The sequence below is a fragment of the Fusarium oxysporum genome, chromosome III (genome assembly GCF_013085055.1).
Source record: "Fusarium oxysporum Fo47 chromosome III, complete sequence".
Taxonomy (NCBI): Eukaryota; Fungi; Ascomycota; class Sordariomycetes; order Hypocreales; family Nectriaceae; genus Fusarium; species Fusarium oxysporum.
The window spans coordinates 3,528,032-3,552,805 of NC_072842.1; the positions used below are offsets into that span (position 1 = coordinate 3,528,032).

Here is a 24,774-nt window from a genome sequence, read left to right on the forward strand (position 1 = left end):
CAAATCCACGCGACGACCACACATCTTTTCGACGACGAGGAATTCCAACCCACGAGCCCATGATGACCACGGTACGAGATGGAGCTCGCATGGCGAGCTCATTGGGACGGAGGCACCTACCTCTGAGGACAGGTTCCGTTTGTGTGCAGCGCTTTGCCTCTACCGAGGCAAAGAAGTCCTCCGCTCTCGCAGATCTTGACAATGCTTCGTCTTTTGCGACAGGTTCTCCCGACGAAGCGGCTATCCAGGCCTTCAATTCTAGAGAAAAAGCTGCAGAGACGGGCAAAAAACTTCCCGGCAATAGGTTCGTAGCCCGATTGCTCCCCTTGACTGAGCTCGAGTTGATTGACCTGCGATAGATACCAATACCATCCTCCCAAGTACTACCGCGGTCCTCTACATCCCGTCCAGGTGCCCAAGTCCTCCGATCCGACTGCTCGAGACTTCGTTCCCGGTCCTTTCAGCTTTCCTCGATTAAAGCACACATACGAAAGCACGATTGCTCCAGATTTGATCGCCATGACATATCAGCATACCCCGCCAGGTTCAGAGGTTCCTGTTTCCAACAAGGGTAACTTGAGAGAATGGGACGAGTCTTCGCCCTACCACAAGAACCGACCTCGCCGAGGACCTCGAGGTGGTGGCTCTTCAAGGCTAGGCTTAGTGGAGCGCCCAATTGAATGGCACAACGTACCTGATATCGAGGCTATCACTATCAACTCATTCGCTCCCATGGGCGCCCAGAACAAGGAGTACCTGCACGTGTGCCGTGCTGTTATCCAAGCCATCTCTGGTGCCTTCCCTGAGGTCACACGAGTCAAGCATGGCGTCGTTCAGTGGGGTGTCAGAAAGGGTGACAAGACTGGCTGCAAAGTGACGCTGAAAGGTGCTCAAGCTTACGACTTCCTTGATAAGCTCATTACTCTGGTCCTGCCTAAGATTAAGGACTGGCCTGGTATTGATGCTACTACTGGCGACAGTGCAGGCAACCTGGCGTTCGGTATGAAGCCCGACTGGATGGCATACTTTCCTGAAATCGAGTTCAACTACGACGTGAGTCTGCTTGTGCACTAATCAAGACATGGCGAGCTAATTATGAGTAGATGTACCCTGCACGACTGATGCCTGGTTGCGATATATTCATCAAGACGACTGGTACATCAGATAGGCAAGGCCGTCTCCTCCTGGAGGCACTCGGCCTTCCCTTCTATGGCAAGGCTAGGCACTAAATTACGATAGAAGGTGTCGTTGTAAGGCGTTGGAAACAAATGTCATCTCTAAGTAGCTGATATGTAGCATAGATTCATGTACCAAGACGAATGTATCATAAATGAATATTTAAAATTCAGGGCGAATTGCCTATACCATTCTATTTTTATTACCCTCCGGTTTCTTCATCTCTCTTGACCCCACGCCCTGTGCTTCAGTCCAACGCCCAACTCCGTCCCAATGCAGCCGTTCGTTATGTTTTGATGTTTGTTCCCACCAAAGTTTCTCAAGCCTTGCCGATCTTCTCGCGTAATCCGTTGACCACCTCGTCGACAGCCTCCATGCTTGTGGCATCGACCTTGTCAGTCTTGTGACCCCTCTTGGTCAACTCATCGGCAAAGAGGTCCATCGCTGGTTGGTAGTTGCGCACCGCTGAGCTCAGCGCATACACAGCCTTGCGACGAACGTCGTTATGCTCATCCTCTTGGGTCGCTAGGTTTACAAGTAGCGGAAGTCCCCCCATAGCGAGCAAACGCTCCTGGGTGCGCTCGTTGTTCTGTACAGCGGTTCCCACACACCAGGCTGCCATCTTGCGCATCTCTCGCTCGTCATGCTTGAGCTGGTCGAGTAGTGGGGTCCACAAGCTGAGATTTGCGATATTGTTTGCATTGTCGAGACCCTCAATAAGCTGCTCAAAGTTGTCAAAGGCAATGAGTTTGTCGTCAAGAGAGACCTGCTCAGCATCGTCCGATGTGATTATGTCCATAGAGGCCTTCATCAGGTCGGCGTCAGAGGGACCGCCCATGAGCGATGCCATGAGTTCTGGGGTGAGTTGTGTGGTGGGAGCTGGAGCATCAGGATCATTTCTGGTGGCATCTGATTGCTCAATACTCCATTTGAGGAGTTCGTTGAGTCGCTTGTCATCCATGTTTCCTTGTTTTTTTAGTGTGTTTCTTGATATGTTGTTTGAGCTGAGTTTGTTGAAGGAGTAAGAACAAAAAACATTAATCTTTTGATATTTGCTTTCAATTTTCAACTTTACCAAGCATATCGATTAGAATTTGCCCATTTCTGGAATCTTCAAGAAGACTCTAGTCCAAAAAAGGTCTAGCTCAAGACATGTACACAGAATATCGATTCTCCGTCAACCGACCAATTGTTCTCTCGTAGTTCGATAATGATACATTGCAGCCCAATGAGTGCCTTATGATGACTTGTACATGCTTTTGAGTCAAAGAGCATAGTAGCACCAAGCTTCTGCTGGGGATAGACACCGCAATTCAACTGACAGCAGTTCTACGTGGCAGTGAAATATTTCATCATAGCTCCCCTCCAGCTCAGCAAAGCTGCCCCCACCTTGCAATGTTGCCCCTCATCGCTGCTTTTGTGGCCGAGACGGGAGAACGAGCTTAAAGCGAGAGCGGAAAAACCTAGGTAAGGAAGGATTCTGTACAAGATAGCAGTACTTCAGTACGCCAAAAAGCATGATTTACCAGAAGGCATTGTGGCTGGTTGAGACGACGCGCGTGTATTGCGTTGCATGACACTTGCAGGAGCCTGGCCACAAGGCTACCACGAAAACTGAAGTCTAAAGTCCCATGTTCAAACTAATGGAGCCTAGTCAGTGGACGCATTTCGCATCTTCGAGAGGCGCCGGAGATCCCGCTGTTCGTAGGTAAGTAAGCGAAGGCATTCATTCTCACAGCCTGGTTACTGGCCGACTGCACCAGCTGGTGGGTTTCCCCGGCTGGACTGGGCAGGGGCCAGATACAGGGGTCTAATTCAGAGTTTAGGAGATCTGTTGATTGTGATGCCAATATTTGACAGCCTTGTGGTTCAGGGGTGCTCATATAGCGGTGTTGAAGTTAGGCTGCTAATGACATGAACCACACTCACGACGGTGAACAAGATATGAGCTCTATAGAACAGAAACTCATCTCTAAAGACATAGTTCACGTTCAGCACCACAAATTGGTTTGTCAAAGAAGTCTCTACATAGTGAAGGGGACGATACAGCTGCGTAATATCGAGGCGGTTCTCGCTCCCAACCACAAATCCCTACTTACCCAGGGCAGACCAGTCGGAATGAACGGGCGAGTGCTGTCTTTTCAGTAAACGAAACAGGCCCTAACGCGTATTTGGTATGGTTGGTCAGCAAGAAACTTCTTCGATACAAAAAGCTCTCTCCGCGTAACTCTGCCCTGAACGAGTACTTGCTCGATTAGCCACTTGTGCTAATTATGGAGTGGAACTCGGGAGCTGGAAGCTGGGTACCGGTTCCAATCTGCGGAGCATCTGGAGATTTGGCATGGAGATAACAACCCCTTTTCAGTTGCTGAACCCAAGTGCTTGGAGTCTTGGGATGGATGGTTGTTCTGAATGACGAGACCCTGCAGCGTAGGAAGCAAATAGACATTCCGCTCATGTATGGGCCTCGCCCAGGAATGAAGATTGGACAGCATCTCTGAGCTATGTGTGGCTGGGGCTGACCTGAACAGGAGCTATTTGCGTAGACTTTCTTGATGATACAAAGATGCCTAGGCTGGTATGTTGTTTACAAAGTCATTGATGTCTAATAGAATGCCATTCTGAAGAACGAGTCCTCAGCTGAAACGCTAAGATATTTCGCCAAGAGAAATAAAAGGAAGCCTCAGAGGCTGCAGCATTAGAAAGTTCCCTAGCTGACGTCTTCGCCAGCTCGCGTGGCGGTGGATGAAGTTCTGCTTACGACGTCACCTTGTGCAGAAAGGATAAAGTCAGGACGGTGAAGCGGCCCGTTTTACTGTGTCGGGACGTGCTTGCAAATGTCTAGGAGCTTGACAGAGAATCACTACTTGATCCGAAGGGATCGCTAGATATTCTGACCTTGAATCACAACCACTTGCTCCGATATCAATTCTCCAAGGAATTGGCGATCACGAACCTTTATTACTGTTGTAGGTAAGCTCTCCACCTCAGCCACCGCTATAACCATTCCACTGCAACCGCTGCTCTGCAACCACTGGGACAAAGTTGCTCTCAGGGCATCCTTCTCTGCACTACGACCACCACGAACCAATCAGTAAAGCGGCGAGCAGCTTGGAAAGACCTGTTTTTCTGATTGCCCCGCCTCTATTTTCCCCCTAGCAGTCAATAGCAAGAGTGCAGCTCTCGCTCCTGCTCTAGACTGCGCATCGTCTGCTCAGTTTCCCTACCCAATTCTGGCAGGCGGTCTCTTGTCCCCCCCCTTGTCCCCAAAGTGTCCACCTCAGCAATTCGGGGCCCGCCCACAACTTTCTTGTGACAGCGTCGCCCGGCGATACTTGTCTCCTTTCCCCCTCCCCCATTCTCCCGCCTCCGTCTCTTTCCCTCTCCCATTCCATTCCAAACTACTTCTCTTCAACTCTTCTAACCCCCGACCTCCGTCTCCTTCTCCATCCAACGTCTCTTTTCCCGTAAGCTTGCTCTTCCACCTACTAATTACTACATCTTTCGTCTCTTCTTTTATAGCTCTTCGTCTTTTCTTCTTTGATTCTTGGCCGCTAATCCCGTTTCTGGACAGCTTTCCCATACACACACCGTAATCCACAGCCATGGAGGGTACGTCGCATCATACCGCGTCGCTGCATCGTCGGATCTAAACAATCCGTTTTGAGCATCGCGAAGATCATCTCCAGACTCATGCTGACTTGTGTTTCGCTTTATAGAAGAAGTTGCTGCTCTCGTCATCGACAATGGGTAAGCTCCCCCGCCTGTCTCACCGACCTCTGGACTATCTCCCCGCCTCTCTGCTCCTGGACCAGATCTGCCACCCCATCGTCCGATGCCCGACACTGGCCTCGACATTGATGCTTGGGGAGTGTTTGGTCTTTGGATTGGTGCAGAACGATTTCAGCATGTCCATGATAGCTAACTTGATATCAGTTCGGGTATGTGCAAGGCCGGTTTCGCCGGTGATGATGCTCCCCGAGCTGTTTTCCGTGAGTACCCCACTTTCTAGCCTCTGCGCCCAAAGAATTGATATCGCATGTCCTGGGCGCAAGTTAATCAGAAACCCAATGCTAACATTGTAAACAGCTTCCATTGTCGGTCGCCCCCGTCATCATGGGTAAGTTGTAGCTACAGCGGCAATTCTGCCGCCTCCTTAGTGGCTGGCCACTGACAAGTTCTCAGTATCATGATTGGTATGGGTCAGAAGGACTCGTATGTTGGTGATGAGGCTCAGTCCAAGCGTGGTATTCTCACTCTGCGATACCCCATTGAGCACGGTGTTGTCACCAACTGGGACGACATGGAGAAGATTTGGCACCACACCTTCTACAACGAGCTGCGTGTCGCTCCCGAGGAGCACCCCGTCCTGCTCACCGAGGCTCCCATCAACCCCAAGTCCAACCGTGAGAAGATGACCCAGATTGTCTTCGAGACATTCAACGCCCCAGCTTTCTACGTCTCCATCCAGGCCGTTCTGTCTCTGTACGCCTCCGGTCGTACCACTGGTATCGTTCTGGACTCTGGTGATGGTGTCACTCACGTTGTCCCCATTTACGAGGGTTTCGCCCTTCCCCACGCCATTGCCCGTGTCGACATGGCTGGTCGTGATCTTACCGACTACCTCATGAAGATTCTTGCTGAGCGCGGTTACACTTTCTCCACCACCGCCGAGCGAGAAATCGTCCGTGACATCAAGGAGAAGCTTTGCTACGTCGCCCTCGACTTCGAGCAGGAGATCCAGACTGCCGCCCAGAGCTCCAGCCTGGAGAAGTCCTACGAGCTTCCCGATGGTCAGGTCATTACTATTGGTAACGAGCGATTCCGTGCTCCTGAGGCTCTCTTCCAGCCTTCTGTCCTGGGTCTTGAGAGCGGTGGTATCCATGTCACCACCTTTAACTCCATCATGAAGTGTGATGTCGATGTCCGAAAGGATCTCTACGGCAACATTGTCATGGTAAGTTTCGTGAGAATGAGCTGTCCGAATTGTTCTAACATTCATTCAGTCTGGTGGTACCACCATGTACCCTGGTCTCTCCGACCGTATGCAGAAGGAGATCACTGCCCTTGCTCCTTCTTCCATGAAGGTCAAGATTATTGCTCCTCCCGAGCGAAAGTACTCCGTCTGGATCGGTGGTTCCATTCTTGCTTCCCTGTCCACTTTCCAGCAAATGTGGATCTCCAAGCAGGAGTACGACGAGAGCGGTCCCTCAATCGTTCACCGCAAGTGCTTCTAAGGTGTGTCAAGCTCCCGGTGACTGGGGAGGCTTCTTGCTAACTTACTAAGCTACCCGACCGACAAACCAAATCCTCCCACTCGCGCAACGACGACAAGATCATGGAGGTGGCGACAGACGCTAAGCTTTGGGTGGTTGGCAAACGTCAAAGTCGACTCTCATATTTACGAAAAGTTTTTGACATGGTCAGAAGGGTGGGCGTTGCGCTTACGAAGAGATGTGATGGCCCCTTTGTTGTAGTTGCGCGTGTAATGCGTGCCTAGGGGTAGAAGCCGAGGTTGACATACAAATACTTTTTTACTTTCCGCTTAGAATTTTTTGAAATGAAACGAGGTGATGACATGATGTTTGCTCCTTTGCGTACATTAAGCATATCCACATACATGATGTCGTAATTAAATCCTCACAAGTGCTTCCATAGAGCATTGATCACGGCGCTTTACTTGTGGTGTCTAAGGGTTGAGAAGTCTGGTAATTGTTTGCGTCGTCTGTGGTTAGGTCACGTCCCTCTGGTGAAGCAGTAGTTGTGTCTGACTGCGCTTCAGCTTCAGCAGCCGTAGCGGCCTTCTCTTCCTCAAGTTTCTTGTACTTCCTACGACTCTTTTTCGAAGCACTTGCAGCTCTCTTTTGCTTTACCTGGCCGACAATAGCCGATCGACTCTGATCTCCATTGCGAAGTTCATCGACACGTTGCGCGAGTAATTCACGGGCGTGCTTCCGGTTCTGGTCTCTCGAACGGGTTGCCTGAGACTTGACGACGATGCCAGTGGGTATGTGCTTCAGCTGAACTGCGGAATTGGTTTTATTCTAGTGTAACAACTATGTAAGTTGAAAGGACTTCCGAGGACTGAGCAATAGCGGGGGCGCTAGAAAAGAGATATGCATACAATCTTTTGTCCACCAGGACCGCTACCTTTGACATAGGACTCTTCGATCTCAGACTCAGGCGGGGGCTTCGGCCGAGGAGGGAGAGCTTTCGCTAGGAAGATAGACGTATTGTGAAAGGTCCGTGTTGGAAGTGCTGGGGGAGTGCTGTAGCGGATGGTTCGGAGGAGTTTGAGCGGCGTCATTACGATGCCATTGAATGCAGACATTCAACAAGAACATCAGATGCTTTGTGCCAAGGCCGTGAATTAGAGTCGTAATCAGGTTAAGATGAAGATTAAGTACTGTGGACGAGGCTGATTTCGGCTTCCTGTGCCACGAGGTAGCCACAAGGAAGCCATAGTCACAGCCACAAGCCACGAGCCAGTCGCGTGTCAGCAGCCCACAGCGAGATGGTGATCCAGTATATTAGAGACCCGCACCCCCTGTAAGTTTCAATACATCGAAGCCTTAGCACTTCCCTGCGGTGCCTCCGGTACCCAATTTTCGGGAGCGTCGGTACGATAAAGGCACAAGGAGCCCAGATAAAGGAGGGCCGGCCTTTCCCTGATCCTTATCCTGATCCTGTATTCTCCATTGCCTCAACCTTTCCCCTGGATCTACCACTTCAAGCCATTCATTTCAGCACGCGGCAATTCTACGACGACGGCTACCGATATCTGCGATTCAACAACAAATTTTTTACCCTTCATTTCGACACAATGGCCGTTCTTGGATCATTTCGCAAGTGGTTGAGCCTCAAGCAATACCAGCTGGAGGTCACTTTCAGTGTGTACATGTTCACGCCCTGGGAGAAGTTCTTTTTCAGTATGTTATCTGTAATCCCATACGTTTTAAGTTATCGTCTCCAGAAGACTAATCCATCGCCCTAGGCTCCATTGTTTTTCTGCTCTTCAGCTTGACCTTCATCGCCGCCTGTCTTTACCTCCCGCATCACATCTCTTTTCTCGTCGGTCGCGCCTGGTACTATATCAACGGAGAGCACATTGACGTTGCCGAGGTGGTGCAGGAAGCTGTTAAAGATATGTCTGCGAGCGCGCTGTCCGGGACAGCTGCAAGTGTCGTAGATGTTACTAAGGAGACTGTCGAGACGGTTGTGAGAGAACTATAAAATCTAGCACTGGATCGCTCACGCAAAAATTCTGGAAATGCATACATGCTGGACATTGGCACTGAAATGGCCTCGTAACGAGGAGGCTCTGCATAAATGAGTCGTAAGAGCCGGTCTTTAACCAAAGGTCCGTGAGAGATGGCTCGGGCTTCATCTGGTATACGATATAATGGACATGGATCTACAATACTTTGGCCAATAGATGGCTGTAATGATAATACACTTTTACTCAATAATCCCGCTGTTGATCCCACTGTTCGGTCTGTGCAAAGATGAGCAAGCCGCTGGTCTCGATGTGAAGGAAATTTCTGGTAACGTCGTAATCATAACTTTTGGTTCTATGGGTCTGCAGACACCTGAAGATACGCCTGGCTGAAGGCATATACTCTGAGTGAACTATCCTCTCCTGCAACTGCCACCTCAAATGGCCTCTCGGCCCCCTCTCGTACGATAGGACGCCATGCAAGCTGGTGAACAGCCTTGGGCAAACAGTAACTAGAGGCAACGTTAGCAGTTGGTTCTTTTATATCGGTGGTTTACGAGCACTTACTCTTCATATGCGGGCTTCTCAGTGACATCAGTTCCATCCTCCTTGATTAGGCAAAGACTGAGTCGGCCAAGTTCTGTGCCAACTGCCAAGACAAATCTACCGTCAATAACCTGAGGGACAAAATCGACGGATGTTACAGGGGATGCAGTCGGGATGGAGGCTGTCTGAGAGAACTGAAGCTTTCCATCTTCATTAGGTTTGGCGGCCCAGACGCGAACTTGCTTGTCACGGCCAGCAGTTGCGAATACTGGCGCCGTAGATGACGCAGGCGCCCACGCTGCGTCAAGGACCATACGTGTGTGACCCTTGGGATTGATCTGCAGGAGCTTGTACGCAGCTTCATCCTCAGGGGCGCGCTCAAAGATAGCCCATTGGCGATCGCGCCCTACACTTAGGAGGAACTGGTCGTCAGAGGAGAATCGAAGGCGGGTGGCTGTTAGAGAGTGTGCGGTCAGAGGCGGCTTGAGCTCAGTCCAACGATTTGTCTCGAATAGGCGAATTACGGCGTGGTTGGTCGAGCTGGCTTTGCATGCACTGGCGACGAGAGTGCCATCGTGGCTAGCTGCGAGACAAGAAATCTCGTAACCATGTCCATACAGCTTCTCGGTTTCCGGCCACAAAGTATGTCTTGAGAGTGTCTCCTCGAAAGGAGGGTGATCGATCTCCAAATGCGACTTTTTGACTATCGAGGCTGGATCCATGGCCTCACGATCCCGGTCATCAATGGGCTGAATTTCTTGGTCATCTTCCACGGCATCAATTGCCTTGTTAGATAGTCCCAGGACTGGCATATTGGCGGCATCTGGCATGTTCTGAACATCCATGCCACCACCGATGCCTGCAAGACGGTTGAGCATCGAGGCAACAGCTTTGGGTTCGCTAAAGACACGCATGAGTTTCTCATCGGCCCCTGAGACGAATTGAGAAGCTCCCACAGAGTCAATACAGTTAAGATCATAGCCGTGAATCTGAGGCCGGGACATTTCATGCCATGTCTCATTTCCTGGTCTGTCCCAGCGTGTATGCAGTCGTGTGGTTTGGTCAGAGCTTGTTGACAAAAGATACTCACCATTCTTGGCCCACGTTATACCTGTAACAGCTCTGGTATGCCCGGAAATAGCTACACATGGCTGCCAAAAGTCTTCCGCGGGGACATATTCCCATCGTCTCCAGCTACCGGTACGGCCGAGGCAGGCTACTGATTTACCATCAGGAGACCACAAGCCCGTCCAAAATCCGCCTGTGCTTCCAGTTGCTGTTGTTGCACCCTTCTCCCTGCTAATCTCACCAAGTCTCGCCATGCTGACCCAGATTCCAGAGCTAGAGTCAGCTTCCCAGATGGCGAGCGAGTTATCGGCTGATGTCGAGAGCAGCTGTAACTTGTCATCATCCTGTCGTTGCCAGCGTGCACTGTATATCCAGTCCTCGTGGCCCAAAAGAAGTGCTTCGAAAGTAACGGAGAAGTCCTTGCCGGCGGACTGAAGACGATGTGCCTTGTTGGAGGGTGACTTTCCGGGTAGGTATGCGTCGCTGGAAGGGTCTGAACCACTGGCAGCAGCAGCGGGCAGCTCTCTTCCCTGATGGAATCTCCAGATACGGACGTATTTATCCTGGCTCGCTGAGGCGAGTAACAGATCACTGTCAGGGGCACATGTCTCTTTGGCGAAGCTCAAGCTCCGTATCCAACCCTCATGTCCTGTCAAAGTGGCTTGCAGATCGAACTGAACATTTTCTGACTTGACCTCAGCTGTGAAAATCTGCACGATATCTCTTGTGCCAGCAGATGCTAGCACCAAAACATCGTCTTCATCTCCAGCGTAGCTGAGTGATAGGCACATGGGGAAGTATTTGGGTGTCGTCTTGACGCTTTGGAGTAGAGTGAGCTGATCATTCTCGAGGTTCCATAATTTTATGGAGGCATCTGCACTTCCAGTTGCGATAATCCATTTCTGGGCTCCCTTGATCCTCAAGGCAGCGATACAGTTGATAGCAGCAGTGTGCTCCGTTGAGGTGTGGATGGGCCTGAATTCATCACTGTTGCGAGATGCTTTCCAGATGATCACGGTCTTATCGTCTGAGCCAGAAACAAGAAATGAGTTTTCATCCTGGTCTCCTTCGGGGAGAAACGTCAAGGCCTTGACAGTGCTCTTATGCCCATTGAGCAGCTTTGTGACTCCCTTGGGAGATTCCGACTTCACATATGTTAGTACCAAAACACCTAGATGGTCTGCCAGGAAGAAGCGTAAAGCAGGGTATATTGACATTAAAGCAGCAAGGTGACTCGAATACTAACCAAAGGTCGCCATAACGCAATGTTAATATCGGCTCCAAAAGCCAAAATCCCACATTGACTCCAGTCCGCAACAGCGGTCTGCCGGTTGGCCCCCGAGGAGAGATATTCGATGGAGACGGGTCTTGAGCCCATTGTTGTCCCTATCGCCTTTCGTCGTCTCTGACGTGAAGTCGTTATTTTTTTAGAGGTTGTAAAGATGAGTCTGAAAAGTGTGTGCTTCTTGACTTCTGATTGGCTGTAGAGACGTCCTGCTGAGATTTTTGGACCGGTTTGCTTATGTCATCCGATTCACGCTTGCAGGTGCCTTGAAACACCAACACATTAAGAAAAGCAATTAATGTCAACTGCGTACCAAAGGTCACGGGTCTATTGTTACAGAGACACCAGTGAAAACATTCTCAGTCGCGATACAATCCTCTTGGTTTACTCATCTTCCTCTCGTTGCCGGACAGAAAACCTGGCGTTTCCATTGTAAAAGGGTAATAGTTAGCCTCTTACACCACATCTCTTTGATACCTTAGACACAGTTTCGCTACCGCCAACCAATACCTCGGGATCACCTTTTATCCACTACTGCAAAAGCAAAGTCACGACCAGTTGACAGCAGTAGCATCAGGATCACGCTCCCAGATCGTCACTTCGCTTCAGCTTGCACATCTCTGTCACAATGGCTGAATCGACATCGGCCCCCAAGCTCAACATCGACGTCGAGTTCTCGTAAGTCGCTTCACCAAGATTTTCATCTTGCATGTATTATATGATCTATCAACTCCCGCTTGCACGGTCTTGACTCAGACTCAGACTCAGACTCAGACTCAGACTCGAGCCCACCCCCTTCTGCGCTATCAAATTTTCTCCTGGCGGGAGTGTCCACCTGAACCACGCTTGTGCCTGGATTCTCGCTTCCAACGAGTCTCTTCTCTGCACTCTCTTCGATCTCTTTGCTTTTTCTTGGCCATCCTGTTCACTGAGCTAATATTGTGGCACTGCAGTGGCGGCCTGGAGATGCTCTTCTCCAACAAGAGGCAGCATGCTCTGACCATTCCCGCGGCAGATCAGGACGGGAAACCCGTTGACATCGCGTATTTGATCGACCATCTATGTCAGAATGTCATGGATGATTCTCGCAAAGATCTTTTTGTTCTAGACAACCACCTGTACGTCTTGGCCACCGATTACTCTCTATCTCCGTTTATGTTTTCTTATCGCTATACACACTCCCCTTGACCATGGCCACGGCCGTGTTGGTTCGGAAAACACTCCAATTCTTCTCCTACCTCATTTGATTGTCTTTGTCGCTAATAGGGGTGGCAATCAGTCGACCAGGTATCCTGGTTCTGATCAATGATGCAGACTGGGAGCTCGAAGGTGAGGAGGCCTATGAGATCCAGAGCGGTGACAACATCTTGTTTGTCTCAACGCTACATGGAGGTTAGATTGTTGCACTCTTCGTCCGCTTTAGGCCTCAAAACATCACCGCGGGTCGGTCAGTGCAGTACCGGTACGGCTTTTATTGAAGAATTTCTACATGCATGCACATATACATACAAATCTACGCATTCCTACGTATGCGTACAGAAAACACAACTCCCTTGCATATCGAATTGTTGAGAAATAGGCAAGGACATGGACATGGTATGCATCGAGTGCATGCGCAGCCAAGTCCACAACAGGCCAGTCTCGGGCTGACTTCAGGTTTCGACACGGCGGGACTGATACGCGAATGTTAGTTACTTGCTCCTTTGGGTCTCACTGTCTTGTCTTTGTTGTCTCCCGCCTCGTCCTGTCTGTGTATCTTGCCACTCCGATGAAACGGCCGTCTTATGTGGACAATGAATGGATCATACACGTCGCTTGCGTGTGTATCTGCGCCTGCACTCCCCGTCTCAGCCAGCCCTGCAACGGCCTTTAGAACCAACGTCTCCAGCCTCTGGTCTAGGCGCATCGATCTTAGCCCCAGCAGAAACCCATCTTGCATCTAGAGCACATACACATTACAAGGAACGTGCATTGTGTGCACAAGCAGCATCAACGGCTTTGTGGAGGCGAAAAAGGAAAACCCACTTCGACTTGCATGCCTTGCATCTACGGCCCTCGAGATCAGCAAAGCCTCATTTCTTTAAAACTTGGAGGGAAAATGGAATGGCGGACAATGACACGACGGGCCGTGCCATTGCAACGTTATCTACGGCGGTGAAGGGAAGATCCCACCCAAAGTGCTCTGCCACATAGTTGAGATGCAGAGGTACGAAATGAGGCTTCATGTGCGTGTGCATGAGAGTAGATCCATTTTCATGTGCGTTTGCTGGGCTCTTTGGAAGAAGCTGGCCATCCAGGGGAGAGGGGGAGAAGAGAGTAGAGGCGGGGCGGTGAATTTTAGGGGAGGGGGGCTTGTCGATCAAAGCCAGAAAGAGAGGTATGCAGCCCTAATCTACATCAGTCTGCATTTTGTACGCATGCTATGTAGAGCGAGCGTTACTGTAATTGTGAGCTATGGATAAAACAGTTATTGCTCTCTGCGATAGTTCGAAGTTCTTTGGATGTGGGCAGTCAGTCTGAAGAAACCGAGAAACCTCACTTCATGAGTTGTAACTTGTTTCAATAGCAAACGGCATGTGCATCACCATCACATGAATTCACATGGCATCTTCACCTTTCATATCAGCCCCTACAGTATCTCTTGCATTCTGCCAATATGCGTGGTCATTCGGTGCCTCACTTAGGTATGTCCTTTTCCTCATGGATGTCTTTTCCCCACAGTGAGCAGTGCCTCTTTTCATATGGACAAACGTCAACTGTAGGCGAGACAACATTAGCCATACTGTACCTGGACTCTCATCACTCATCTCCATCTGAGCCCCTGATAACTCGATCTCGGCACCAGGATCATCATCCTCCATTGAGGCCTTACAGCTCGGCTCAGCTTTGTCAATTTCTCTCTGATGACTTGGGCAGCATTACAGCCCCAAGGTTCCTAATTTGGGGCATCCGTGTCTTGGTTTTACTTGTGATCCCCCGCCTTCTTGATCAGCAGTCAGTGACTTAGACTAGAGGGTCCTTTTGAAGAATTCTGCTATCATGTGCCCCTACAAAGCTTGTGTGACAGGTTTCCAAAGCAATCGTCTTTGCCATGTACTCCTTCCTTACTCCTTTAATGGCTGGCACTGAGGTGGTTATGGCTAAAACAGTTCAGTTCGGTTGTTTTGTTCCGGGCTGGAAAGGTCCAGAAACACGCCGTTATTATTTGAGCCTACGATGCTAGATGCCAGCAATCATCCCCATCTTAGCGGTGATGTCTCGCACTGGTTTGTTTGTTTGTTTATCTGTCTGTCTGTCAACCGAAACGTCTTTGGTCATAGTGAAAGGCTCTGGAGTGTTCTTCTAAGAATATGTTTATTAAATTCATATTATCTACTATCTTGACGCCAATTTCTCGATTTCGCCCCCCTGTGGCTACTTTCGACCTTTTTTTGCTCCCATTTCATTATTTCAGATGCTGCCATCTAATTGTGAGTCCAGTAACTCGATATTCAGTATACGAACGCTCGTAAAATGGTCTAATAACCCATGGTATATCCATTCATACAACTCCAAAAAGCAATTGAAGCCAGTGCGTACACTCGCGTTTGGACAACCGTAAAGAAAAGACGAAGAACTGAGGAGACGAAAGAAACAAGAAAAAGACAAGACTTCTCTGGCAGATAAAACCTCCTTTTCCTAGACCGCCGTAAATCATGAACCAAGCCACCCGCTCCCTTACATCCCCTTACAAAGACTGCCAATTAATAGAACGATAAGCCAAGCTGTCCTTAAATGAAGGCAACCGGAGAGGCTTCGGCAGGGCTTGATGCAATTGGTATCAAAATAGCAAAAAGTGAAAGGTAAGGGCGAATCCCCTGCATCATTGTGTTCAGACAACCACCCAAAGAAAATCAACCGCTTCGTTGTGGCCTCTAGAAGAGTCCAATTTTTCAACTCCTTTTAAAACACCCGCTTCTGTAAATTCTGCTTTTTTCTTTCTCAAAAATAAAACCGCTGTTGTGCCTCCCGTATGGTAGTACTGTTATAAAATTTGGTGAAATGAAATGCGTGACGCTGCCGAGTCATATTCAAGTTGTGCGGTAGCTCCGTCTCATGATACGAACGATGAGTTCTCAGTACATGCGCCCATGGTAGCCCATTTCGCGCGTGCTACCGGTCTCATATAACATGCCGTTGTTGTTCGGTGGCTGGATGTGGTGATGACCTTGTATGTCATACACCTCATAGCCACCAGTGTGAGTCTGGCGAGACATGTGGTTGATAGGACCGGGCTGGCCTCGAGTCACACTGTAAGAAGCGAGGCTGCCCGATACAGGGAGTCCGTGAGGAGTCACTGGTGTTGGGGCAATTTGAGGAAGAGGATATTGGGGCACAGCTGTCATGGTGTTGGCAGGAGGAGACTGGGTTGTCTTGGCTTTGCGGTCAGCAACCGTGCGGGCTTTTCCTCTACCCTTGATCCCTTTGTTGCTGTTCTTGTAGTGCGCGGCGAAGTATTCGAAAAGCTCGCGATCGGCTTCGGAGACTTCCTCGCCCGAGGCAATGATATTGGCGAACTTCATTGTAAGCTTCTTGAGCGTCTTCTTGTGGAAGTTATTTTGGTGTGTCTAACAACTGATTAGAACATCATCTATTTCAGGGGTTATCAACACATACCTTCATGTTTCCAAGTTGTGAGAATGTCTTGTTACAATCGTCGAGAATGCAAATGAAGGGCTTGAGGCCTTGGTGAGTCTGTAGATGGGCGCGAAGGTTGCCACGTTGAGCAAAGTGGCGATCACACTTGTCGCAAGCAAACGGGCGTTCGCCAGTGTGACGACGTCTGTGAGTCTTGAGGTTGCCAAGTTGAGAGAAGGTCAGGTCGCAGCCAGGAAAGTCACAGTTCTAAAGGTGTTAGTTAAAAGTCATCGGTCATGGAGGTTCTCACTCACGTATGGCTTGATGCCAGTGTGTGTCCTGCGATGAATGTCGAGATGGGTCTTTTGGGTGAAACTCTTCTGGCAATTGGGGCCATCACAGCGATATCTCTTTCGAGCTGTCTTGCTATCCATAGGACCTGGTGTTCCTTGACTTTCAAAGCTTGCTTCGGAGACAGGAGACATTCCAGGAGTGAGTGGCTGCTGTACTGTATCGACTTGCAGGTCTACCTTGCGTTGGATGGCTTTCATCAGCTCATCCACTTCTGTTTCGAAGTTGATCTGATCACCAGGGTTGAGAGTTTCGTTGGAGGTGATAGTCTTTGAGCCCATAGATGGGTTGGTGCCCGAGGATCTGACAGTCGAGGCTTGTGAATCGCTCCGTGCCGGGGAAGGTGCTTGTTCGGCATATGTGTACTTCATCTCCCGAGAATAAGAGGGCATTCGGCCGTGGTCGTTATCATGTCCCATAGGTCGGCGATCATTGTATTCCATTTTGAAAGGCGTTGAGTGGTGCGGAGGCGTAGGCGGGCCTTGATATCCTCCAAATTGGTAGGGATTGGGAACCTGGTAGTGAGGTGCTGTGAGGCTGTTCACTGGACCTGAACTGTAGGGTGGCTGAACCATGTAAGGTGCCATGACAGGTCGTTGGAGAGGACCAGTAGTGGTGGCTCGAGAGTCAAAAGGAAGCATGTGTGGAGATGCCATCATAGTATAGTCGCCCGGAAGTTGTTGCGACCAGCGTCCCCAGTTGGGAGCGTCTGAAGATTGAGCTGTAAGGGCCATTTGCCAGTTCAGATCAGTCCTGCTCTCAAAGCAAGACTGGTAGGTTCTGCTGCTTAGACTGATTCAAACGGAGTAAGTCAAGAAAGACTTGGTATTGCTTGAGATGATCAAGAAGGGCCGGAGCAGAGTGTATGAAGGCGACAAGAGGGACCTGAACTATATAATAGAAGAATAGATATGATGTAGAAAGAAGAGATTGTATAAAGTTTTCAAGTCCTGGGTATGGTTCTTTGGGGGACAAACTTGGCTAGATGGCTCAGAAATTCAGAGGAAAGACCCAAGTATATATCCTTTAGCTTCAGAAGATAAGTTGATGTGCGACAAGGGTCAAAATATCTTGGAGCCAATAGAACGGTAAAGGTCGGAGATCCTCTTCAAGGCGGGTCTACCAAGTCTAGTACTCTATGTGACCAGGCCCTGGGATTGTAACAGAAGGTAGCCCGGGTCTCGTCATAAGCTGGCCTGCGTCTTAGACTGAGAGCTTCAAACCCCTCCCCACGCGCGGGTACCAGGCATGGGCATGGGCTGGGGGTGGGTGGTCGATCTAGTCAGGGCGCCGCAAAACCAGAGTGAGGATGGGGTTCCTGGGTCGAAAAGATGATCAAACGGAGGGGTGAGGAACAAGAGCTTGCTTTTGGGGAGATGGGCAAAACTAATCCATGTCTAGCTTCTCTATCTAGACTGGACCCGAAGTAGTTGTCTCTATCATTTTGATATCTGAACCAGCCAGGTTCAAAGCCACAGTTGAGACATTAGTAGTGAACATCAGCAAGGGGAAACAGTCCCCCGGAAATTTCCATGGGAGAGAGCTGAGTTGATCTCTCTCTTTTCTCAATGCTAAATCGATCTCACTTGGCTCCATCGATTTGGGCGGCCGCCAGGTTGATGAAAGTGAAATAGGGATTGGTCCTGAGGGTTCGATGTTCTCCCTTTCGAGTCTTTACTTGAGAACCAGCTCAAGTTATGCTCCAAGTCTGAAGCCGCGATTGAGGTTCAACTCAGTCGGCTCCAAACCTGTATAATAAAGCCGTCTTCTTCATCTTGAAGACTTGATGTCAAGTTTAAAGACGTGGGTGTGGCATTGGGATGCGGGATCTTGACAAGGGTCTTTTTGCGCTAAAAAGGACGCCGCTCCTGGGGGAGGGCTTGGAGTTTGGACAAGGGGTGGAGGGGTGTTCACAGGCCACAGGCGTGTGTTCAGGAACAACCATGACTGAATGACTCCAAGGGATATCCCTGAACCCCGGGACATAATCTCGAATTTTTCATCCTCTCCATCAAGGCCTCGCCCAGCCGGACGCCGCCGGTGCAGTGTTTGAGCTTCAGCGCGATACCCGGCTGCTGGAGCCGGTTGCTGGCATCGGCAGACATCAGTTACTGTTGCTGATGGATTCTGGGATCTGTTAAGAGCCGTTGACTGAGCTTGTGAGACGCTTCAGTCCAATAATTCTGGCGATGTTGACTCTGACGTTCAGCAGTTGTGATGATTTGCTCGCTAGTTGAACTATGATACAGTCAAATCTGGTCAATCATTGAATACAACGTTCAGGAAACTGTCATGAGTCTCGAGTTGCATCCACCACAGGTTCATATTATGGGATCCGCAAGGCGGCTCCGTGTCTTCGAGCTGTGTTCTTCCTTCAGGTGCACAATGTGACGGCGGCTTCCGCTGCCAACAGGGCCTGCTGATTTGAACTGGGCACTGCGGGCCCATTAATCCTGTTGCCCATCGTGAAGCGGTAAATTGAGGTTTTACTCGGGACCGTTTTGCAATCTCTCAGCCGTTGGATTCTGTCCTGTATCCCAGAAACTCCAGTCAGGTGAGGTGTGCAATTTTGTGCTATGCGGAGTTGTTCCGGGCGTGGAAAGAGACATCAACAAGTACTGCTGCAGCTGGTTATGGTAAGGCTGGCCAACATCGAGTCCCTTGCGTATACCATACATACCTACGCCGCATAACCACCTGTCGATGATGATGAATTGCCATTCAGTCGATTCCATCATCGTCATGAGGCGTCGTCTCCTCTACTCTTTAGATAGTATGAAGGCGGGACGGCATGTGAAGCGCCTCTTCTGAGCACGTACAGTAGTGGCGCTGGGTCAGTTGGCATAGATGGTTCCTGGAGACAAATGCGAACACAACGGTCAAACGTTCGTAGCAGTTTTGGCTCCGCCAGACTAATGTTAGCACTTCAGAGGCTTGAGGCTAGGGTAGCCGTTGTAAGACAATTGGGTCGAAACAGGACATGATTGTTGACTATTGATATGAGCTTGAGTTGTGGGACCTGGATACTTTACATACAACCGCTCCGTTATCAGCGGCAATGTTCTCTCTTTCCTTACCCTAAGTTACAAACAGCGACGCTTTGGTTCATTCCTGCTCTTGTGGTGAAGGCTACGTGGTTGTCGCTTTTTCCACGACCCTGCACTACCCTACGGTTTGCCATGGCTACGAGGAGATGGAGGAAGTTAACTAACATGGGTAGAGGAAGCTGACGGTTGTTGTCATTAACGTCTGTTCTCAATACCCGTTCTCTAACCTAAGCCAGGTCAGGGGCCGGCAATCAAACAGAGGCCCCAAATCCCGGGACAGCCGCTGTTAATTCCTTCACGGGGACTCAGGACCCAGTCCAGTATCATAGATGTATGCAAAAAAAAAAAAAAAAAAAAAAAAAAAAAAAAAAAAAAAAAAGAAGAAGCCAATACCTGTGTTGCGAGGCGGAATAGATTGTTTTTCGCTAATCCTTCACTCTGGGGCTAATGAGTCCTGTCTTCCGTACCAACCCACAACACGAGGTATGCCTTATTTAAAAGAGCCCTTCAGGAACTGCATGCACGGCAGTTATTCTCCTATTTCATGTCCGGGCAATATCCGGCAGCACTGCACTCTTTTCCATAAAATACAGGGAACAGCACAGGCCAGCTGTAATCTGGATGATTAGGTACCTATCTTATTCAACGTCTACGAAATACGAGCGGCACTCAGCACAGGAGATTCCTCACCCAAGGGACAGACAATTGTGTGAATGCTTCTCTCAGGTTTACCAGGGTGCAGATGCTCGCTTGGTTCCTGTGATTTCAGGACCAGTAGCGAATCTGGAGCTGAAAGGCCGTGCGTCCAGGGTTGTCGTGTTGCGTTTGCACGCATTCACTGCGTACAAGCCGGGATAATGCTTCTTTCTTTTGTTCAATCACAACTGCGGAAGGTCGTTTCTCACTCACCATCATGCGAGCCAATCGAAAGAGCACCTCGAAACATTCAACATGTTGCCCGCCAGTTCACTTATTAATGTGCTACGTAATGCTTCAGTCGCGGGGCTTTTCATTATTGAGCACGTGCAGACGGAAAGATTGTACCCTTTCGCATTGACCTTCGCCCTAGACAGTTTTGAAATGCCATCACGTAACTCAAGCTTGGGTTGTCCATCTCGTTTTGTTGGTTAGAAAACATAGTATCACCAACAATCACAGACCTAGGACAAACCAAGGACCCCACATGTTATGTTGTACTACAGCTCTACTTGATCACGATAATCTGAGTTTCACAGCAGCGATCTTGTAGGTACTTCAACCTTGATTCTCTCCCCCCTGGCCTTCGGTACTGTAGCCCAACGAGATTATCAGAGGCACGAAACAGCATTTAACACACTGAACTCCGACATGCTGGTAATACCTGGTCAAAGCGTCTCAGCCTTTCAGTATTATCGAAATCACGGGACACAATCATGGCAGTTATGAATGGTCATCCATATTAGCTCATAACGGTGTCCCTTAACGGAACGGTGTTGTTTTCTCGGCCGATGAGAAAACAGGGACATCTAGTCTAAGTGGACACCCTTGTCCTTCTCACAAGGCCATTGGAAGGGGGGTGTATGGCCTGAATCTATTCCGAGATAAAGCCACCCTCTGAGGTTACGGAACAGAAAATGACATATCATTTCACCACGACTCCTGAATGGACCATTGATGGACTTGGATCTCGCTGCATCAAAATCTCGATTTTCCGGCCTTGGACTCTGGAAGGGCTGAAGAATCTCGCAAAGCAACAGTAGAAGGGGGGAAAGTAGCGCAGAACTGAGCCATCGGGTTATCATGGTCTCCCAATATGGACGCTCAAACCCTAGTGAGCTGCGCTTGAGTGAGGCACGGCACCTCAGGTCAATCGTGGGGGTTGTTACGTTCACCTTGGCCAGCGATCGTTGTTTTCGCAACAAGACAACTGGTAAGCTCCAACATCGTGAGCCATTCAGTTTGCCATGACGGCGGGGCAGCACAACAGGCCATGTGCAATCGCTATTTCCTCGACTTGGTAGCCTTGTTGGAGGCCAATCCAATCTGGTTTGTGGTTTTTGAATAGACAATTGGCAGTGAGCTGTAAGAGACACGATTCACATACTCGATTCCCCTGTACTCAACGCCTGGTAATACACTCCAACCTTAGTTATTTGGCTGCCGGATTTGTCTTGTTTGAGTTACCCTGCCATAAGGGGCATCGAGGGAGAGCTGCAAAAGGCTTGTGGTGAACTGCCTGTAGAACAGTAGAGTCGTGATGATACCCAGGGAGTTACTATTGCCATATCTGGGGAAGCTTGAGAGGAAGAGCCTTTGAAACCAACCAGGGTTCAAGCAAGGGTGTTTTACGAGGGGATGGTCAGGAGTCAGGAACAGTTACAACACAGCAGGGGCAATAACACTGCGCTACGCAGGCGCCGTCCATCTCTGACTACCGCGAGCCCTTCAACAAGTTCTTGTAGTTGATTGACGTATCACATCGGTATCGTCAATATTGCCTCAGATGCGCTAGACTTATTGCTGCCCAGGCATAAGTTGCAACACAATTCGAGACCAATGTTCGCTGGCAATTCCCGACACCCGGACCTTGCACTACCTGCAAATTCTGACCTTCTTATCCTGGCCCTCGAGGTTCTAACATTAGATGTTTGCTCAAAACAAGAGCGCGGCTGTGCGGCGACAAGCCGCACTACCCGGGTTCATGCTTATTGAGGCTTGCCATTGGGCGCACATGATCCTAGCCAATGGCTTCGAGGAGCTCCCAGAGCTTTGGGAACATTGGAGATCCTTTTGCTGATTGGTTGTTCCATGTGGACTGAACACGGCAGATCGTCTTAGACTCAACGTCTGACTATGATGGTTCTCTCTCAACTTTTACGATCAAGACTGAGCCGGGTCGAAAAATAAAGGTCGGTCTTTGAGGTTTCTTTCTCTCGCTAAAGACTGTTCAAGTGCGGAATTGCATTTGAAAGCCCATAAGGCAGACAGCGAGAAAAAGACTGAGGACAAGCTGGGTGCCAGACAGGGGTCATCATTGCCAGGGGTCTCTATGGACTCCAGTTCAGGGCAGTTCTGGGGACCATGGGGCCGGCAATACACGGCGGGGGCCGTCCTCCGCAACAGAGACCGGCCGGCGAACCCACCCCGAACCGACTTTTCTCAATTCTAACTCTGCAGACGCCGCGTTATCCCCGTTATCGTCACAGTGGATGTCGAAATCTACAAATCATTCGATCTACAAGTTCTAGACAAGTCATCGGACTCTCTTAATGGCATACTCTTGTTGGCTTCAATGGAGTAAATCCTTGTCAAGAAAGGCGTGAATGTGACGAAATTTGGCGCAGCCACCATGATTTTAGAAGTGTAGCCATTATTGTAAACATAACTGAGGAGCTTTTACTTCCTAATTCTTATATGGCCAAGCTTCCTGTCTCTTTGTGAAGAAGGTCGGTCTTTGGTGAAGCAATGAGGGCTGTCATCCACTTAACTACACGTCTCAAATTAAATCACCATGATGGAAATGACCGGTCATGGAGCATGTGAGCATAAACATGATCCCAGTCGAGGGATAAGGAAGATACCGACGATAATTCAGCCCTGACAATCCAGGACTGACGAAGCGGGACCATGAATTTCATCTCAGATGACAAGACGGGGCAGTACAGTCCAAAATGCGGGCATCCATCTTGTTCAAGGACAGGCGGCTCAGCGAACAGATTGACGAAGTCCTACTTCGTCCACGATACGCTCCAGTCCTCTGCGAAACCATCATCAAAGCAGCCTCGGATTGAGAAGATGGCTGTCTGGCCAATAGAAGCCCTTCACCCGCAACTCAACGTTTCCTGGCGGGATCATGCCCCATGAAGAGACCCTTGCTGCCAAGATCTAGTCACACCCACACCCGCCATGTTTGCATGAAGCTCAATAGCATGCAATAAATACACCTGCAGCTGGCTGCGAGAAACAGGTAAAGTCTGCATGTAATTCTTGCAGCGTTGGGCCCTTGCTCTTTCCAACGACCGAGCCTCACGCAGCCCTTCGAGTATGCACATTTGGGATGTGCATAATGAACAGGAACGTTTCATCGAGCTTCATCAGTCGTCAGGTTCCAACTTTTCTCAAACGCTCATCTCAGCCCAATTTAGAATCTTCTATCCCCCTTCTTCCTTTTAAAACCCCCAAGCCTTGTTTTCTTTTCAAGTCATGGTGCGCCTACGCATGCAGGAGTGATGCTAATCCGATATTTTCGAAGCCCTGGCCCTGCGGTTGTCGAGATCTGGCACTAACGTTCAGCTATCTGCTCCAATGCAGGAACGTAACACATACAGAGCATGAGTAGATACTATTGCAGAAACTTCACCCAGTGACAAGCCGCTCACGTCAAAATGTTTTGTTCAAGGCTTGAGTCTTTCCACAGGCTGTTCGATACTTTGATTCGAGCGATTGTATCAGGCTTGCCAAGTGTAATTGTGCGTAGGCAGTGATGAGAAAACTGACATGTCAAGGATCGAGAATAGCCTCAGAAGCCACCAGGCTGAAATGTTGATGTTTCTGATTCGACTGCCTGCGCTGGCCATGGTGTGGAAGTAAACCAAAGTCTTGACAAAGGAGCGAACCCACCACATCGGAACGCTTGAGGGTGCAGCCAAACCCATAACTCGTGTGTGTGTCAGGCCAGAAACACGGCCAAGGTTACCAAGGATGACTTCAGTAACTTTTGCGAGCTAACAAAGATAGGAGTGGGTTGATTGGGGATTGCGTTATACCGTAATCCTTGTTCACTGTTTCTGTTTCGTTCCCCCTCTTCTTCCATCTTCTCTTTTGGCGCACAGCTCTTCTAGCTCTGTCAACTAGAGCTAATGTGGATTGTTCAAAAAATGACAGCGCGAAAACTCCTGTAGCTGGCGCTTTCATTTCCGTACTCATCCCAGTTAACAGATCAGGGCAATGCTCTACGACGCAGACTTCAAACAGCGCCGGAGATGTTTGCATGAGGAACCAGCCCGCAGATGCTCCGTGCTTTATTCCCTGGCCTTGATGTTTATTTCTGGGTAAGCAGGATACTACATTACGACAAATCCTGCATGAGCATTCGAAAATAAGAAATGAACAACTGATAGCAGAAGCTTGGCCTGAAGTTGATGATGGAGAGGGTAAGCCCGGGAAGTTTTCGGTTTCGGGATCTTGTGGCCCCGATCGTTCGGTGCTGGAAGACCGGAAGATCGGAGCACAGGCGGAAGCTTGATACGGCAGATCGGGAGATATTCAAGGCTCACAATTGGTGCATCACCGCTTGCGGTAGCTCCCGGAACAGAGGGAGCCGTAGTTTATTCCTCACAGGGCTTTATGCGCTTGGTACGCAGTGCGCTACGATTGTATTGCTGTTTTGGTCGCTTCAAGACTGTTGTGGTGGTCCTCTCTGTGTAAGAGCAGGGTGCATTATTTGCCCACAGCGTTGTTCTTAGCTCTGTTTGCTCGCGAGCCTTGAC

At 49.6% G+C, this 24,774-nt stretch overlaps 8 protein-coding genes across 8 annotated transcripts; 4 read left to right on the forward strand and 4 right to left on the reverse strand.

The window, feature by feature from the left end:
• On the forward strand, nt 1-1,347 carry FOBCDRAFT_317320 (mitochondrial 54S ribosomal protein YmL7/YmL5). The gene is made up of 3 exons (XM_031177123.3): nt 1-304; nt 360-1,053; nt 1,104-1,347. Exons 1-3 carry the CDS (start codon nt 60-62, stop codon nt 1,227-1,229), a joined length of 1,065 nt encoding a protein of 354 aa, XP_031048256.3. The 5' UTR covers nt 1-59; the 3' UTR covers nt 1,230-1,347.
• FOBCDRAFT_218857 (nucleotide exchange factor Fes1-domain-containing protein) lies at nt 1,348-2,245 on the reverse strand. Its single transcript, XM_031177124.3, has one exon. The coding sequence runs from the start codon at nt 2,135-2,137 to the stop codon at nt 1,496-1,498; it is 642 nt and encodes a 213-aa protein (XP_031048257.1). The 5' UTR covers nt 2,138-2,245; the 3' UTR covers nt 1,348-1,495.
• A 2,235-nt stretch (nt 2,246-4,480) lies between these two features.
• FOBCDRAFT_218861 (actin family) lies at nt 4,481-6,755 on the forward strand. Its single transcript, XM_031177125.3, has 8 exons — nt 4,481-4,643; nt 4,751-4,788; nt 4,896-4,926; nt 5,113-5,168; nt 5,266-5,296; nt 5,362-6,133; nt 6,183-6,414; nt 6,464-6,755. The coding sequence occupies exons 2-7, from the start codon at nt 4,782-4,784 to the stop codon at nt 6,411-6,413; spliced, it is 1,128 nt and encodes a 375-aa protein (XP_031048258.1). The 5' UTR covers nt 4,481-4,643; nt 4,751-4,781; the 3' UTR covers nt 6,414; nt 6,464-6,755.
• Nucleotides 6,709-7,581, reverse strand: FOBCDRAFT_218864 (RF-1 domain-containing protein). The gene is made up of 2 exons (XM_031177128.3): nt 7,301-7,581; nt 6,709-7,220 (listed from the first exon to the last, which is right to left on the reverse strand). Exons 1-2 carry the CDS (start codon nt 7,505-7,507, stop codon nt 6,843-6,845), a joined length of 585 nt encoding a protein of 194 aa, XP_031048261.1. The 5' UTR covers nt 7,508-7,581; the 3' UTR covers nt 6,709-6,842.
• Nucleotides 7,582-7,999: 418 nt separating this feature from the next.
• FOBCDRAFT_198973 (uncharacterized protein) lies at nt 8,000-8,409 on the forward strand (the record flags this gene model as incomplete). The annotated part of the gene is made up of 2 exons (XM_031177129.2): nt 8,000-8,105; nt 8,171-8,409. 2 exons carry the CDS (start codon nt 8,000-8,002, stop codon nt 8,407-8,409), a joined length of 345 nt encoding a protein of 114 aa, XP_031048262.1.
• Nucleotides 8,410-8,714: 305 nt separating this feature from the next.
• Nucleotides 8,715-11,427, reverse strand: FOBCDRAFT_24875 (WD40-repeat-containing domain protein). Its single transcript, XM_031177130.3, has 3 exons — nt 11,253-11,427; nt 8,960-11,151; nt 8,715-8,904 (listed from the first exon to the last, which is right to left on the reverse strand). Exons 1-3 carry the CDS (start codon nt 11,382-11,384, stop codon nt 8,748-8,750), a joined length of 2,481 nt encoding a protein of 826 aa, XP_031048263.2. The 5' UTR covers nt 11,385-11,427; the 3' UTR covers nt 8,715-8,747.
• Nucleotides 11,428-11,589: 162 nt separating this feature from the next.
• FOBCDRAFT_24880 (ubiquitin-related modifier 1) lies at nt 11,590-12,833 on the forward strand. The gene is made up of 3 exons (XM_031177133.3): nt 11,590-11,969; nt 12,245-12,409; nt 12,571-12,833. Exons 1-3 carry the CDS (start codon nt 11,920-11,922, stop codon nt 12,686-12,688), a joined length of 333 nt encoding a protein of 110 aa, XP_031048266.2. The 5' UTR covers nt 11,590-11,919; the 3' UTR covers nt 12,689-12,833.
• A 2,316-nt stretch (nt 12,834-15,149) lies between these two features.
• On the reverse strand, nt 15,150-17,228 carry FOBCDRAFT_24889 (uncharacterized protein). Its single transcript, XM_031177135.3, has 3 exons — nt 16,223-17,228; nt 15,948-16,175; nt 15,150-15,898 (listed from the first exon to the last, which is right to left on the reverse strand). Exons 1-3 carry the CDS (start codon nt 16,991-16,993, stop codon nt 15,407-15,409), a joined length of 1,491 nt encoding a protein of 496 aa, XP_031048268.2. The 5' UTR covers nt 16,994-17,228; the 3' UTR covers nt 15,150-15,406.
• Between the last annotated feature and the right edge of the window lie 7,546 nt (nt 17,229-24,774).